At 48.1% G+C, this 17,652-nt stretch overlaps 1 protein-coding gene across 5 annotated transcripts in view; it reads left to right on the top strand.

Annotated features, from left to right (window-relative positions):
- The window catches only part of LGR6 (leucine rich repeat containing G protein-coupled receptor 6), a 121,419-nt gene that overhangs the window by 83,249 nt on the left and 20,518 nt on the right, over positions 1–17,652 (top strand). For all 5 annotated transcript variants that reach the window (XM_045456480.1, XM_045456479.1, XM_045456481.1 and 2 more), the window contains one exon: positions 16,705–16,773. In XM_045456480.1, coding sequence (XP_045312436.1) covers positions 16,705–16,773 — 69 coding nt within the window. The remainder of the gene's footprint in view (positions 1–16,704; positions 16,774–17,652) is intronic.

Below are 17,652 nucleotides of genomic sequence, written 5' to 3'. Positions count from 1 at the left end.
AAACCGTTTGGCAAATCTAGCCCAGGAGGCCTGAGCTGTCTGCATTTGTGGTTGCGGAGGGGAAGGGAATGGGGGAGGCCAAGACCAATGCTCCATTTATCTTTCCTGTGGGCGGGAGACCCAGGAGCCTGGTTGCTCTCTGGGGCTCGGCCTGAAGCACGACAAACGGCAGAGCTGGGTCGAGCTCCCGCTGTGTCCACCCCCCCCCCCCACCCCGCCCCTGCAGCTGACTGAGTGCCCAGGAGTGGCATGTGGGAGGATGTACCCCAGCCTGGGGTCGGGAAAGTTGGAACCTCTCCCTGCCACTGTGCGTGACTTGGGCTCTGTGCTTCTCTTCTCTAGCCTTCAGAGACAGCTGGGCAGTTCAGACTGGACACTCTAGTCTGCTCCATCAACATACTAGAAAATTGAGGCCCAGGGAAGTGGCGTACCCAGAGTTACTCCCTCACTTAGGGACAGAGCAAGATCTAGAATGTGTTAACTGAGAAAATACCGTGGAACGTTCCTAGTTTAATACTCTGCTATCCTTAATCATCTATGGGTGCTAGGTATTTGGGGGATCCAGATGTAAAGGAGAGCCATTGTCCTCTTAAGGCCCACACCCTCGTAGCCACCCTCCCTCGGGGGACACGAGAATTTTGGAGGCGGTGTTTGGAGGCTGAGCTACCAGGCATCAGCAGGGCAGGAAGGAGTCCAGTGTTACCTGCCCTGGAGTGTGGGGGCTGTTGGTTCTGCTGGGAAATCCAGTGGGGAGGGGACATGTATACCGGGTGTGGGTTGGCACCTCTAAAAAGCCACCTAGCAGCAATTTCTTCACTTTTGGGGCACACTGCCTAATTCTTTCTCAATTAGCCACTGGATGGCTGCGCAGGGCACTTGGCTCAGCTCGTACTGGCTTCGTTACAAAGCAATCCTGCCGCTAAGTGCCCACGGTACCTTTCGTCTGGGAAAGTGCTTGGCTCGGTCACACAGAGCCCAGGCTCTGCACCCACTGGACAGATGGGACAGGCGAGGCCAAGAGACAGGAAAAGATTTCCCGGCTTTACACTGTGGAGGCAGAATAGCCTCATTGACGAAGTCTACAGCCCGGAGCGTCAGCCAGCCTGGGGAGCCTTGCCAGTCCTGCCAGCTGTGTGACCTTGGTCAAGGCATTTGCCTTCATGAGTCTTCGTTTTCCGATCTGCAATATAATACCACTAATCACACTGATCCTCTGGGGTTGACATGTGGGTTACATGAGATGATGTGTGTAAGTCTCATACAGAGCCTGGGAAACTGTGTTAGGAACCTGCCCCTCACTCCGTTCTCGTCCCCATCCCCTCTTCTGAGGGCCTCAGTCTCAACGACACCCCTTCTCTCCCCACCCCTGAGGGATAAGTTCTTCTTCCAACTTTTGATCTCCAATTAAAAAGGGGAAAAGTGTGTTCTTTATCCTCTATCCCTCCCCCGCCCCAGCATTTGCCGGGGAGCCTGCAGGGGCAGTGGAAAGGGGGAGGAGTGGCCGGGAGAATAAAAGGAGAGAGAAAGACAGTCAAACCTTTTAATTGTTGCATAATTAGCACAGTTTGCAGCCTCAGTTATTACTTCAGAGCTTTTCATGTGAGCGTCTTACTGGAAGGGTATTTCTCCCTCGGGCCCGTAAATCTCTGCCACTTAGACCTCTCTCATCTCCGCAGCGGAGGGGAGATCAGCCCCCCTCCTCCCTCCACCCCAGCCCAAGCTGTGGTTTGGCTCTGTCTGCTGGCTTCTCTCAGGAGGGAGAGCAGCCCCCGGTCATGCCACCTGGGGAGGAGGGGCCAGGTACAGGCACTTCTCCTCATACCTTCATCATCGTCCCGGACCTTGTCAAGAAACCCCAGCCGGAGGCAGACAGGAAAAACTCTGCCCTTGCACCCGCCACCTCCTTTCTGCTCCCGCGGTGAGGGTGTCCCACCGCTGCTGGGAAATTCAGAATCAGAGATGAGCCAGCTCTCTGAACCCTTGAAGTGCTGTTTCTTCGCCTTTCCAGACCAGACCAAGTCTGGAGATTTGGGATGAGTTGCCCGTGTTTCCACAGTTTGTTTGTAAAAGCGGTGGCAAGCTACTGGCATCCAAACCCCTTGCCCCCTAATACGCTGCCCCACTTAGCGCTAACTCCTGTGAGGGCAGCTTGATTACAGGACTTCCCAGGTTGACAAGTAAGAGAAAGCGTGACCAGCAAGAATTCTGAGAAGGTTCTCCCCTGGCGTCCCAGGGCCGTGAAACCAGGCCTTCATGCCCTTAGGTCTGTGCCTACAAATTCGTGCTCAGAGGCCACAGGGTGCTATTCAGGTGCTATCAGATCATGATCCTTGAATCCCCAGTGATACCTACCAATAAAATAAAAGGCGGTGGGGGCGGGGGGGAAAGCCTTGCAAATGCAATTACAACCAAAGGGGACTGCCCCCACTTCCTAGATCTGGGAAATTGATGTCTGCGTCTTAGCTAGAATTCAAAGAAGTGAGGCCTAGAATGGATCTGGGGACAACAGTGCCTCACCTCCCTCGTGCCTGGACTATGATATCTGGGCCCTGTTATCACCTCATAAAACACATCAGAGCTATTGGAGTTCATGTACTGGCTGGACCTTTCCCCGTTGGAGGGGGGCCCGGGATCACAGTGGAACAGAAACCTACTGGTTCTAGCTCCCTCTATAAAGCAGGACTAGCATTCAACTGAGGTCTGGGAGGAGAGGAGGGCAAAGCAGGAATTTATAGAATTCTGTCTTAGAATACAAAATTGTGCATTCTGTGTAAAACCTCCTTTGGTGCCAGATGCCCCGGAGATGTGCTTCTGCAGAATATTTTTACCTCAATAGCTGCTGTGGCCGCAAAGTGCGCCCCTGTCTCCATGTCATTGAAACCAGCCACACCAACAGATTTTGCTCTAACTTAGTCCTGAGAGTATCCGACCACCTCTCAGTCCTGGGCCCGATGATCTGCCCTCAGCTGGAATGGAAAACCAGGCAGGTTTTCACTGGTGGCTCTTCCAGAGCTCAGGAGGATCCTAGAGTAGAAAAAGGACTGGGCTTGAGTCAGCACACGGGCATTCAGATGCTGGCTCCTCCAGCAGCATGTGACGTGCCCAAGTCACCTGACCTCTCGAGAGCCTCAGTTTCCACAGCTAGAAAATGGGGGTGATGTTCTACAATTCATACAATGATATTTACAGGGCCTGGAGTACTCTAAGTGCTCAATTTGTGTTGGCTTTCTCTTTTTGTCCTCCCATTTGATGCTGGATAGACAGCAATGGGCCTTTCCCCCCCGCCCAAGTTACTTCAATAACTTTTCTTCTTTCCTTCCCTCTTTTCCTTCCTTCCTTCCTTCCTTCCTTCCTTCCTTCCTTCCTTCCTTCATCTCATTCTCTCTCCTCCTCTTCTCCTCCCCTTCTTTTGACAGTGTGTCTTAAGGTGGCAGGCAGAGTGTTGCCCAGAGGTGTCATTCCATAGCCATCCATGGTGTGACTCATCTCCTCTATAGGGTGGCTAGGAATTCCCGGGGAATCAGGGCATGGCTACTATATTAGTTTCCTGTGGCTGCCATAACAAATTACCACAAATTTTGTGGCTTAAGAAAACCTCAGAAATGTATTCTCCCACAGTTCTGGGAGAGGCCAGAAGTCCAAAATCAAGGTATTGGCAGCGCTGATTCCTTCTGGAAGTTTGAGGCGGCATCTTTTCCCTGCCTCTCTTACCTTTGGTGGCTGCTGGCTACCCTTGGCATTCCCTGGCTTGTAGATGCGTCACTCCGATCTCTGCCTCGGTCTTCACTTGGTCTTCTCCATGTCTTCTAAGGACACTTGTCATTGGATTTAGGCCCATCCTGTTAATGCAGGATGATCTCACCTCAAGATCCTTAGCTTAATGACATCTGCAAAGGACCTTTTTCCAAATAAGGTCATATTCACAGGTTCCAGGGGTTAGGATGCTGACAGATTTTTGAGGGGGCTACAATTCAACCCACTATCGCTACCCACTGGCAGGTTCCCTGGCAAAGTGCTCTTGGGCAAGCAAATGGGTGGAGCAGAGGTTCACATGAATCTTGTCGATTTTCTTGCTAATCTTAAGGCAAGTGCTGATCATCCCACTGATAAGTTCCCACAGTTAAGAGACTCAAAGATTTTTTTTTTTTAATTTTTTTTTCAACGTTTATTTATTTTTGGGACAGAGAGAGACAGAGCATGAACGGGGGAGGGGCAGAGAGAGAGGGAGACACAGAATCGGAAACAGGCTCCAGGCTCTGAGCCATCAGCCCAAGAGCCCGACGCGGGGCTCGAACTCACAGACTGCGAGATCGTGACCTGGCCGAAGTCGGACGCTTAACCGACTGCGCCACCCAGGCGCCCCACAAAGATATTTTTTTGCAGGCTGTTGAGTCTCATATCTCACTTCGCCTCACCCCCAACCTCCCCCACAACCACTTGTTGAGGAAGACAAGGCAGAAATTGTGTATCCTTGTGTTACACGCGAGGAAATTGAGGCAGAGAGTGGTTGACTTGCTCAAGGTCATCCAATTCATTAAGAACCAGGACGAGAACCCGAGTTTCTCTGCCTTTGGCCTGGCTTCAGTCTGTCAGACCACACTGCCTCTCCAGGCTAACCCTGTAAGAATTGAGGAACTCTTTCCTCGCCAGTTCTTAATCATCTTACATTTGTGGGTTTATTAGCTGCAAATTTGTGGGGTTTTGTGGCTTATAGAGGAATTTATTGTTCCATATAAAACTTTTTTTCTGGCTTTCCACACAGAACCACTAATGACTTCTCACAGGCAGAAAATCGAGCTGCCCAATGAGTTTGTCTTGTGTTCTAATACCATGGCAAGTTATTAATAGTTCTTCCCGGCACAACATTCCCTTTCCCATCGCCCTGGTGCTTGGGGTAGCCAAGGTCACCATTCTTGTCACTGCTACCCTTTCCTCCTCTGCTGGCAATGGGGCCAAAGCTTCCGCTCTGAACTTCCGCTGCTCTCACAGGCACCCTGGCCAGCCCATCTGCAGTGGAGGGTGATGGGAGGTTAAGGGAGTGGGGTGGGGAGATGGGCACTGATGGAGCCCCGGGGAAACCACTTAGCAGCTGGTTCTCTGGTAGACACCATGGAGAGGAAACGAAGATGTTCAGGTCTGGCCCTTAATATCTGTGGGAAGGAAGAGCTGCTAAGAATCAATAATTACCACTCTCTTTTTCTGTTTCGTTCGATTTTCTCATTTCATAAATATCTTTTGAGTTTCTAGTTTGTGCCGGGCCACCATTATGAACACGAGGGAAACATTTATGAACAAGAAAAATGCAGCCCCTGCTATCACGGAGACTGAAGGGTTCTAGACCAGGAGTCCTGAGTTCTTTTTTTTTTTTTTTTTAAGTTTATTTATTTATTTTGAGAGAGAGAGAGCACGCACACATGCACAAATGCGTGAGCAGGGGACGGGCAGAGAGAGAGGGAGAGAGAGAATCCCAAGCAGGCTCCACACTGTCAGTGCAGAGCCCCACATGCAGCACAAGATCATGACCTGAGCCAAAATCAAGAGTCAGATGCTCAACCGACTAAGCCACCCAGGCGCCCCTAGATGGACTCCTTTAAAATACAAATTAGGTCATGTTACTCTTCTATTCAAAACCCTCCAGTGGCTCCCCATCATACTCTTGGAAAGAAACCAAAGTTCTACAAAGTTCTGGAAAGAAGCCTACAAGTTCTGCAAGGTGTCGGGTGATGTGACACCTTGCTACCTCTCTGGCCTCACCCCTCCTTCAATCTACTCCAGGCACAGTGGCTTCCTTGGATACACTAGATAGATATGCTCCTGCATCAGGACTTTGTACTGACTGTTTCCTTTGTCTGGAATGTTCTTTCTACAATTATCTACCTTCTCCGAGACTTTGCCCAAATGTCACCTTTTTAGCGAGGTCCTCCCTGATCACCATTTTACAAGCACTTCTTATCATTTGCCATCTCCTTTTCCTACTTAATTTTCTCTATAGCACTCACCAATCTGATATTTATGTTATTATTTATTTATTCAGGTTGTTTTGTTATCTTTCTCCCACCTTTCCATGAGTTTTTTTATGTTTATTTATTTTTGAGGGGGGAGGAGAACAAGCAGGGGAGGGGCAGAGAGAGAGGGAGACAGAGGGTCCAAAGCAGGCTCTGTGCCGACAGCAGAGAGCCCAAAGTGAGGCTTGGTAACTGCGAGATCATGACCTGAGCCAAAGTCAGATACTTAATTGACTGACCCACCCAGGCACCCTCTCCATGGGTTTTTGTAGCACCTGACACAGTGCCTGGCATGGCGAAATTGCTCAATAAATATTTGTTGAACAAATGAATGGATATATAGCCCCTGGCAAGTCTCTGCTCCTCTTTGAGCTTCAGTTTCTCCATCTGAACCATGAGAGCATTGGACTATCCAATCTCTAAGATTCGTTCCAGCTCCGGACATCCATACTAAGTGCTGTGCAGAGTCTCCAGACCAGACCTCTTCTAGTAAAGATGGAGAAACTGAAGCCCTGGACATGGGCTGAACCCACAGGGATGGTCCCTCATCCTTGCCTTGGGGCAAGGTCCCCTGACCCGGTTGAAGCTCAGGATCCTGACATTCGACCAGTGAGTTGAAGTCACTAGGACAAAACCTCAAGCTACATTCTGCCCAGACCAGGGCAACCTCAAAGACCTCAGGTCCCCTGCATTAATGGGTCCATGGCATCCAGGTGAAGGAGGTGCTGCCCAAGGGTCTGCCCACATCTAGATGATGGGATCCTATTATACCATTTCTAAGTGTGGCTAAGGCTTTTCTGGGGGAGGGTGGTGAGAATATGAAATGCTTATGCACCTGTCTACACCTTCAAAGAATGTGGGAGAAGACTTAGGTGGAATGTGATGATTGTCTTTGAAAGATCACACATATTTTATGGTCTTCCAGCTGACAGGATGAGGGCCAAGAGAGGAAGTAAGGGTGGTGCTCTAGCTTGGGATGAGGAAGGCTTACTTAATCTGCAGAATAGCCCGACTGTGGCCCCCTTAACGCCCAGCATAGTCGGTGAGCCCTGCCATTTGCATGGTCCGGGCAGAAACTGGATCCTTGTTCCCCTGGAATCTCAGAGATGAGTTCCGTGCGGGGGCAGATTGGACTGTTGCCTTTTACCTCCCTTCCGGTTCTGAGCTTCTCTGATCCCAGGTGCTTTATTCGGGCAGGGCATCAAGTAACCTCAGTGTCAGAGATCGGCAACTTTCATTAAAATCGGCGCTGTTATTGCTTCGGATATTTTCTGAATTCACTTTCTGGCGGAGAGGCGAGCGTAGGTGGAGGGAGGGTAGGAGGAAGGCGTGTCTGTATCTCTCAATAGAAACCGATGACAATTTTACTAATTGCTGCATTTATTAATGGGTGGCCTTTTATGTAGGTTGTTTAGAAAGTAAAACAATGCTATTAGTCATAAAGTCTTTGTTGGTTCCTGGCTCGCCAGGTTATCTGCCCCAAGCATGTGAAGTCAGATGGAGATAAAGGCTCAGTCTGCAATACAGGAAAAGCAATTAAGTCATGTATTCATCGTGCCTGCCCGCTTTTGTTACGGGCCCTTTGGGAGAGAAAAATGGCTCAGAGTTTACAATCAGAAACGACTGTGTTTTGTGTTTCACGCTGGGGAGCTAGGCTCACCCACATTCCTCCATGTGCCCTTATCTGTGATCTGGCAATAAACATAAATATTAGCCTTGAGAATAAAAGTGTAAGCGGAAGCCCAATTAATTATGTTAATCTTCCCTTATTGTTGGGAAAAGTAGATAGACCAACTGGTGTGTCTGCTGTTGCAGCGTCGGATGAATGGAAGTGCCTGTTCTGGTGTCTAGTGTCTAGTAAAAGAAAGAGGGGGAAAGAATTGGCATTATTTGAGTATCCAGACCAGGCTCTGGACCGGATGAACAGAGTAGCCTTATGTAATGGGCATCCCTGATGTACAGGTGAGGAAACGACTGAGCAAAGTTAACTGGCTAGTTCGAGGTGATCCTGTTGGTGCACAGAGGACAAAGCTGTTTCACTCTAAAACATATAACACACAAATAGACATCTAGCCTAACAACCAATTGGTTTTGACATGCTTGTTAGCACCCAAAGAGACTCCCACAGGAGTTTCTTCCCTTGGGAGGAAGCCTGGTGCGCCCCCCCCCCCCGCAACCCACCCCGTTTATCCTTCTTCCCACTCTCCCTAAAACTTTTTTCTCAGCCCTGCTACTTGGAGCCTAGCCAGGCTGCAACTCTGGGTGGTACACAGAAAAGATGTTAAAGCAAGAGCCAACAGGCCTCGGCTCTGGGGCTTGCAGTGATTTACCTCTTGTCTCTGAGCCTCGGTTTCCTTATCAATAAAAAGAAAGGGCCGGACAAGATGACTGTTAAATCCTGCAAGCTCTGTGCTCTGAGTCCATCGTGAGGCTCCCCAGAGATCTCAGGAGTTGGCCATTCCTGCACAGCCAGATGGAATAGAGAACATTGGGGATGTGGGTCCTTGAGCAGCTTGGGGCTTGTGTCACCTGCTTAGCTACTTTTACCGATTGTGTGGGTCTACCATCAGTTTTGATTGGATTTGGCTGGAAGCAGCTGAGCAGATGAAGGGGCATATCAGCCATGGACAGCTGCAGCCTCTGGACTGAATTCCGGCTGGAGCTGGGAATGGTTTTTCTTTAACCTCAGCCCTCCCCTGCCTGCTCCCAGCTCCTGGGAGCAGCATACAGAATAATTCTCTTCCTGGGCTTCTGGCTGATTCTGGGCTATTAAAGATAATAAACTATAAAGCCATGGATGAGCTTTTCCAGGGAGGTTTAGGGCATCATAAAGCACCCTGCAATGGAGGAATCGGATCAAATCAGCTTGTGGCCTGACGCGGGTCTTTTCTGCGATTGCCGAGAGGCTGTATGTTGGCTTCTGATCCCGAGGAGCTGAGACACTGCCCCAATGTGGCCAGCCACAAAGGCCAAAGCAACTCCCATCTCCAGGCCTTGACAGTGGCTCAAATGATCATTCTTGACAATGACCATACGCATATATGGCCCTGTGCCTGGGCTTCGGGAGACTCAAAAGGGAGCTCATGTGCTTCCTGATAGTGGCAAGCTTCCTGTCTCATGGGGAAGGCACTTTGTACACAGATAACCTCATTCTGGACTCAAACTGCCTGGGCTTCAGTCCCAACTCTTTCATTCATGGTCAAGTGATTGCCTCTCTCTGTGCCTCAGTTTCTCATCTGCAAAATGGAGATAATAATAAGTATTTACCTCAAAGGATTGGCATGGGAATGAAATGAATTAATATATATAAATCACCCAGAATCGTGACTATTACCTAGTAATTACTCTGATTATTATCGTTATCACCACCACCACTACCACCACTATTATTATTCTAATATTAAGCATGTTTCTGGAGAAAACATCAGAAAAGCACTGAGAGAGTGAGTGATTCATTCTGACTGCAGGGATGGGGCTGGGTACATGAAGGAAGGTATATTTGAGCCTGGACTTCAAAGGGAGCTAGGATTTCGACATCTAAGACTGGGGTTAAGGGCATCCCAGGCTGAAAGCGTGAAGGGCACAAGGAAACACACGAGGCTGTGAAAACACATGGGGGCTGAGATGGTAGACGGAGCTGAAGATGTATAGCATCAGAGCCCATTGAGGACTTTGAACTTTGTTCTGTAAGTAATGAGGAAGCCTTTTCAGATTTCTCAGCAGGAGAGCGACACAGTCTCTTTGGCATTTCAAAAAGATCTTCCTGGCAGATGTGTAGTAGCGAAGAGTGTGGACTCCGGACTCGCACTGCCAGGGTTCAAATCTTGGTTGTGATGGTGAATTAGTTAAGGTAGCCAAATTGTGTAACAAATAGGTCAAAATACGTATAATGGCTCAAACACAATAGAAGTTCATTTCTGGATCGTGTAATAGTCCAAAGAGGGTGTTTCTTCTTGGCAAATGGCCCTCCTCCATATGGTGACTCAGGGACCTGGCTTCTTAGGATCTTGCTATCCCTATCTCCTCACTGTCTTTGGCACCTAACTAGTGAAAGAGTAGAGAGACCGTGGAGGAGACAGGTTGGCTAGTTAAAAATCCTGCACTAAATGTAGGACATACCACTTCTGCCCACCTTCCATGGGAAAGCACACTTATTGCAAAGGAGGCTGGGAATCCACTCTAGCCACATTCCTGGCTATTCCTCCCATTACCATAGGATAGCGCTGTCCAACAGAACTTTCTACAATGATGGAAATGTTCTAAATCTGTGCTTCCAATATGGTAGCCACTTGCCACATGGTATATTGAGCACTTGAAGTGTCACTAGTAAAACTGAGAGCCAAGCTTTTATTTTACTAACTTGTAATTAATTTACATTTAAACAGCTATGCATGGCAAGTGGCTGAAGGTGTTGGGCTTTGCTGTTGCAGAGAAAGGAGAGGGTGGATTTCGGTGGATAGTGATGTCTAGCATGACTGTTTAATAATTGGGCAGGTTATTGGACATCTCTGTGCCTCACTTTCCTCAACAGTAAAATGGGTATAATAGTGGTAACTACTTCTTAGGCTGTCGTGAGGATTAAGAGATCATTCAGGCATAGCATTTAGTGCCCAGCGCATAATCCGTGCTCAACCAAGGTTATCTTATGGATGACTTAGAGGCAGGGACTCCAGTTAGGAGAGTATACAACAGTTGAGGGAGACACTCTTCCAATCTCACCTCCAAATATTGCCCTTTGCTCAACCAAACTGTGCCACTTACTCTCCAAACTCCACAGCTCATACTTCCTTTAAACCATTCTCTCTCTGATTGACTAACCTATCCTTTCCTTCTCTCTACCTATTGAAATCTTGCCCCACCGTCAAGATCTGGTTCAAATGCCACATCTCCATGAAGCCCTGCATGAAGTCTTTTCAACTATGTGTGATCTCCAAAGGTCCTGATGCTTTGTGTATTCCTCTGCACGCATCATGCCAAGGCCACTCATCTGGTTGTCTTGTGCATTTGTCCAGACAAGACTATTTCTTATGCATCTTTCTACCTTCTGCTTTACCCAGCAGATTTTTCTGTGTATTTTGAGCAGGCAACAAACATCCATGGCACTGAATTGAATCCATAAGGGGAAAAGAGAGTTGTGAAGACATGCTCCCTACATGGTTAGAGCCAGAGATTACATCCAAACAGCACCACATGAAGCAGGGCTTTGCCAATTATCCAAGTCATTGAATCTGTGTAGATATCCAAATGGGAAAATTCAGGCCACCCCACCAGCGTGTAGTTTGCAGAATTCCTTTTGACATTTGCACAGTTTTTATTCTCCACATTGCTCTACAAGAAATGGCCTTTGAGTTCACATGCCTTTTACTACATGTCTTTTCCCACTGTCTGTCAGGCCATTTCTGGAAGGATTCCTGATCAGGAACTGCAAAGGAAAGCTAGAACCACTCACTGCGGCTGCCTGGACATGAGTCCAGTGAACTGTATAAGGGCTCAGTGATAGCAAAATCACAGGTGACCCGTCTTCCCATGGCCTCTGTGGCCCTGGGCAAGCCTAACAGTGAGTGCCCCTCAGGATTATCTTGTACCTTTCTTGACATCAACCTCAAAATCCTAAGGATGTTCCACCAAATATTGTAGATACTCTTAAGAGTCCATTAATTCATTCTTTCATTTATCTAGACCCGTTCATTTATTCATTTAACAAATATTTGTTGAGCTACCGTTCTGTGCCAGTATTTTGGTGTTTAGAATGTGAAACAAAGTTTCTATTTTCAACCTCATTCTAGTGGGTAGGAAGAAATTTAGCAAACAAATATATGTCAGATGTCAGTATAAAGGAAAGCAGGATCTCTCATTATCTATTGCTACATAAAAAACCACCCTAAAATGTAACGGTCTAAGACAATAATGTATGATTTCTCATGAATCTGTGGATCACCTGGGCTCATCTTGGGTGCTTTTCTGCTGGAGACTTTGCCTGGGCTCCCTGACCAGGTTGCAGTCTGCTAGAGGTTCAGCTATGACTAGAGGCTCTAAGATGCCTCATTCACATGTCTGTGAGTGGGACCTAGGTTCTGGCTGTTGGCTGGCCCTCTCCACAAGGCCTTCATCACCCAGGAGGCTAGTACGGGCTTCCTTGCATGGTGGTGGGAATGTCCCAAAGGAGGGCAGAGGTTGTGAGGCCTTTTGTGACTTAGGATTAACTCACACCATGTCAGCTCTGCCTTATTCTGTTTTGGTTAGTGTCAGTCACAAGCCAGCCCGGTCTCAGGGTTAGGGAGGCAGAAGCCACTTCTTTTTTTTTTTTTTTTTTCCTTTAATATGCTTTATTTATTTATTTATTTATTTATTTATTTAAAATTTTATCTAAATCTTAGTTTACATATAGTTAGTTAACATATAGTAGAATAATGGTTTCAGGAGTAGAATTTAGTGATTCATCACTTGCATACAACAAGTGCTTGTACCAACAAGTGCCCTCCTTAATGCCCATCACCCATTTAGCCCATCCCCCCACCCACCTCCCCTCCAGCAACCCTCAGTTTGTTCTCTGTATTTAATCTCTTGCGGTTTGCCTCCCTCTCTGTTTTTATCTTATTTTTCCTTCCCTTCCCCTATGTTCATTTGTTTTGTTTCTTAAATTCCACATATGAGTGAAGTCATATGATATTTATCTTTCTGTAACTGCCTTATTTCGCTGAGCATAATACATTCTAGTTCCATCCACGTTGTTGCAAATAGCAAGATTTCATTCTTTCTAAATTTTTTTAAATGTTTATTTTTGAGAGAGAGAGAGAGAGAAAGAGAGAGAGAGAGAGAGAGAGAGAGAGTGGGGGAGGGGCAGAGAGAGAGGGAGACACAGCATATGAAACAAGCTCCAGGCTCTGAGCTGTCAGCACGGAGCCCAATGTGGGGCTCGAACTCACAGACCGTGAGATCATGACCTGAGCTGAATCAGAAGCTTAACCAACTGAGCCACCCAGGCACTCCACAATTTCATTCTTTTTGATCACTGAGTAATATTCCATTATATATATCACATTTTCTTTATCCATTTGTTAGTCAATGGACATTTGGGCTCTTTCCATAATTTGGCTGTTGTTTATAGCACTGCTATGAACATTGGGGTGCATGTGCCTCTTCAAATCAGCATTTTTGTATCCTTTGGAAAAGTCCTAGTAGTTCAATTGCTGGGTCGTGTAACTTTATTTTTAATTTTTTGAGGACCCCCCATCCTGTTTTCCAGAGTGACTGTACCACAGAAGCCACTTCTTTTTTTTTTAATGTTTATTTATTTTTGAGAGAGAGAGAGAGAGAATGCAAGTGAGGGAGGGGCAGAGAGAGAGGAGGAGGCACAGAATCTGAAGCAGGCTCCAGTCTCTGAGCTGTCAGCACAGAGCCTGACGTGGGGCTCGAACTCACAAACCATGAGATCATGACCTGAGTCAAAGTCGGACGCTTAACCGACTGAGCCACCCAGGCGCCCTGAGAGGTCACTTCTTAATTGGAGAAGCCACAAAGGACTTGTGGCTACTTTTTCTCCTCCAGCTTTATTGAGATGTAATTGACATACGGTGCAGGTTTAAGGTTTACAGCCTGTTGATTTGGTACACTTACATATTGCAAATGATAAGGCTTGGGACCACTTTCAACCTACCACACAGAGTAAAGGAACAGCAAATGGGGGGCTATGCTGTATTAAATAGAATGGTCAGACAAGGCCTTTCTGATGAGGTGTTATTTGGGCAGAGACCTGAGTGAAGTGAGGGAGAAAGCCAGGCAAATATCTGCAGTGTTCCAGGCGATGGAATCGTGAGCTAAATCTCTGAGATCAGGCCAGTGCAATTCTTTGCATTTACGATAACACTGCAACATTAAGGCTTTAAGTGAAGGTGCTCTTACGTTACTTATAGGAAATCCGGTTCTCCTTGGGCAGCACTGGAGAATTCCTGAATGGGCTGAGTCAAGTTAAAAGGAGGTGGGGGGGGGCACTTGATTTGGAGACATTGAGATGTGAGGGCGACTCCTTTATAAAATCTAAGACCAGAAAGAGTCCAACTACTCGCCCCTGCTGCCTCTATTCTCAAGCCTTGCAAGTAGAGTTTCCAGGCACCTCCTACTGCCACCTGTGGTAGAACTCCAGCAATGTGGAAATTCCCTGGTCCCAACTCCAGTATCTTTGGTTTCCATGAAAGTGCTTTGCACGTAGCCTGCCCTCAGCCTGCTCTCGTCCTTCCCCTCACATAGTCTGTGGGGAGCCTCTCTGTGTGTGAATCAAGGTTGGAGTCATTGGAGGGAAAGGTGTAGGATTCATGAAGGACCGGAGCAGAGCAGAGCAAAGCAGGAGGGTTTATGCTATAATTACCCAAAATCACCAGGGGAGTCGGAGTGTAATCGGGTAATTAGTGTGTGTTGGGGGTGGTGTGGGGGGGGTGCAATTATCCGGCTCACTGGCTGCCAGACTGTTGTCACTGTTCTTCTGGCCCTTGGGCCGGGTTCCTGGCTCTACCTGTGGACTATTAAGTGTAATGACCCTGTCACGCAGAGGAGCCTGTCATTATGTTTGTGTTAACATGGTATTTACCCACAAAACCTGCCAAGTCACTCTGTGATTAAAGAGCCTCAGCATGGTCCCCTGCCCTGGCATTGGATAGTCCTCTCATGAAAGTTGTCAGGGCAGGCGTGGCTTTAAAAGGCTGAGAGAAGTTGGGCTGGGGTCATCCTGGGGGGCTCAAGAGGGACACTGTACCTGAGCCCTCCCTCCCCGCCATTGCCAAAGCCTGAGACCCCATACTCCAGCCACAGGAATCTGGAAACACCAAGACAACCCCGTGCAAAATCAGGCACATCTCCACATGGGGCTAACCGATCGGCCACTGAGTGAAACAAAAGTCTACTTTGTTTTTTTAAACTATATGTTCACAGTAATACCTGCAACCCAGCATCCTCACACAGTTTATTCTAGTTTTTTTTTTTTTTAATGTGTATTGATTTGAGAGAGAGAGAGAAAGTGAGGTTCCAACTCATGAACCGTGAAATCATGACCTGAGCCGAAACCAAGAGTGAGTGGGACGGACACTCAACCGACTGAACCACCCAGCTGCCCCGAAACAGAAGTCAACTTTAAAATCTTAAAGGTTGCGGGGTACCTGGCTGGCTCAGTCAGTGGAGCACCACAGGCGACTCGATCTCAGGGCTGTGAGCTTGAGTCCCGTGTTAGGTGTAGAAATTACTTATAAATAAAATCTTCAAATAAATAAAATCTTGAGGGTTGATCAACTTTTCTGAAGTCTCTCCTAGGAGGGGTAGGAAGGGAATCTGGTCACGTAACATAGAGCAAAACTCCCCCGAAAGCCTTCTGTGGCTCTTCCCCCCTACTTCCCGATCACATTTTACTGTCTTCCCCCAAACACAGTCACTCTCCCCACTCTTTGGCAGGGCTCCCCTGCCTTTGGGCCTTCTTTGTCACAGGCAGTTCCAAATCTTTTCTAATGAGAATCAGGTTTGCTCTCAATGTTTTACATTTCTCCTCTCTCCCTTCCCCCTGTCCCCCTTGTGGCCTCAAGGGCACAAACACAAAAGACCCCTTCAGAGAGTGGACAAGCAGGGCTGTGAGCACCTGTGGGCCAAGCGTTTGCCCCCGGTGCCTAAACAATGCTGCCGTGGGCATCCTTATACAAATACCTTTACAGGTGGGTGTGGACTTTTCCCCAGGACAAACTCCTGGCCTTGAGGTGACTAGGTATGAATCTTGTCATTTCAAAAGATGCTGTCAAATTATGTCTAAAAGATAACACACATTTCAATTCCCACTAATCATTTATGAGAATGCATGTCTCCCCACATTCTTTCCAACTTGGGTTGCTACTACTTTTTAAAAATTGCCTCCGTTGTTTTCTGACTACACGTGTGATACATGTTCATTGTAAAAAAAAAAAAAAAAAAATGGGAAACGAAGAAAAGCCTAAGAGAAAATAAAGACTAGCTGTCATGCCATCACCCGAAGATAAGAAGCACTGATCCGTTTTAAAGCATTTATTTTAATGTTTATTTTTGAGAGAGAGAGAGAGAGAGAGGCAGAAAGAGAGAGACACAGAGCCCGAAGCAGGCTCCAGGCTCCAGGCTCCAGGTTTCGAGCTGTCAGCACAGAGCCCCACACGGGGCTCGAACCCACAACCTGTGAGATCATGACCTGAGCCGAAGTCAGACACTTAACTGACTGAGCCACCCAGGCGCCCCAACACTGATCTGTATTATAGACAGCAGAGGCCACAGCTAGCCAAGGTAGTCACCTGAGGGAACCTTCCAGAATCCCTCTTGCTGGTGACAAGGGGCTAAAGATGGCCCCATTCTTTCCTCTGTCCCTCCCCCAGCCACTGACTGTGTCTCCAAAGGCTTGAGGGATTTTCCTCAGCCAGTGGGGACTCTTCCTGAAGGAGTCAGTTGCAGGTATCCACATCCCTGAAGTGTCTCCTCAAAACAGTGCTGTTGCCAGGAAGACTTCCAGCCTGAGGATCTGTGGAGTAGGAATGGAATATGAACATTCCAAAAATGTGTTTCCAGGCATTGACAGCTGGATCCAACAGATTGGAAAACGCATCTCTCCGGCCAATCCCAGAGCCAAGTTTCTGTTTTTCAGGGGCCCTGACATGCCCTGTGAAGCCACCCTTCTAATGACTGCTCTTGCTTTCCGTCCCAGAGACCTGAATTATAATGAGCTGCAGGAGTTTCCTGTCGCCATCCGGACCCTGGGCAGACTGCAGGAACTGTAAGTCCCTCTGCTGGTTTCTGTGGGTGTCCTCCTCTCCCAAGGGCAGGGGCTGAAGCCAGTTCTGGGCCTCCCTCGCAGCCTCACCTCCTGGGGTCCTTGTAAAAACTGTAGCTGCGTGCCCTCTGCAGCCCCCCACCCCCCAACCCCGTGCAGGTCTCAGTAGTCGCAGACCTCATTCGTTTGGCACTGAGCATTTCCGAGAGGTGTGTCACCGGCAGAAATGGCTCTGAGCCCTTCCACCCTAGAGAGACACGTGGCACAAGACACCTCCTGGGAGGCTGGGCCTGGCACTGCCCCTGCCTTGGTTGGCATGTGTCTGGAGATGAATGAGGAGAGGAGCTGGGGGCTGGTCTCTGGGCTCATTCCTCAGCACCTGATCTCATGGGGAAGATCAGAAGCCCGATTTTGTTCCCCACAGTCGCTACCTATTAGTATTCTATTTTAGCATCGACTGTGCCCAGCACTAAACACAAACAAAGAGTAAGATAGCCCTGGACTGTTCCCCCAGGATCCTTCAGGTCTGTTGAGGACACAGAGTAAAGCAGGCACCAGGACAGAGCAGCTTAGGGTCGGTATATAATTCTGGCCCTAATTGTCCAGGGGTAGCTAAAATGACTGGGAATCCAGAGTAATATACGAAGAACCTTGTAGACTAACACATGTGAGATGAACCTCAAGGGGTGGATGGAGTTTCAGTGGCGACGGTGGAGGACGAGGGAAGGCATTTCAGACAGAAGAACCATGGAGGCAGAGACCCAGATTGGAAGTTGAATGGGCAGAGAGATGACCCCAAGGGAGACCAGGCTTACTAGAGGAGAGGCTCTCGGCAAACAGTAGGAGATCTACTGGGGGTAGAGTGGACTAGATTAAGGGAAT

Source organism: Leopardus geoffroyi, chromosome C3 (genome assembly GCF_018350155.1).
Source record: "Leopardus geoffroyi isolate Oge1 chromosome C3, O.geoffroyi_Oge1_pat1.0, whole genome shotgun sequence".
NCBI classification, from domain to species: Eukaryota; Metazoa; Chordata; class Mammalia; order Carnivora; family Felidae; genus Leopardus; species Leopardus geoffroyi.
Note: the sequence above shows the minus strand (reverse complement) of the source record. Positions and strands in the feature narration are given on the sequence as shown.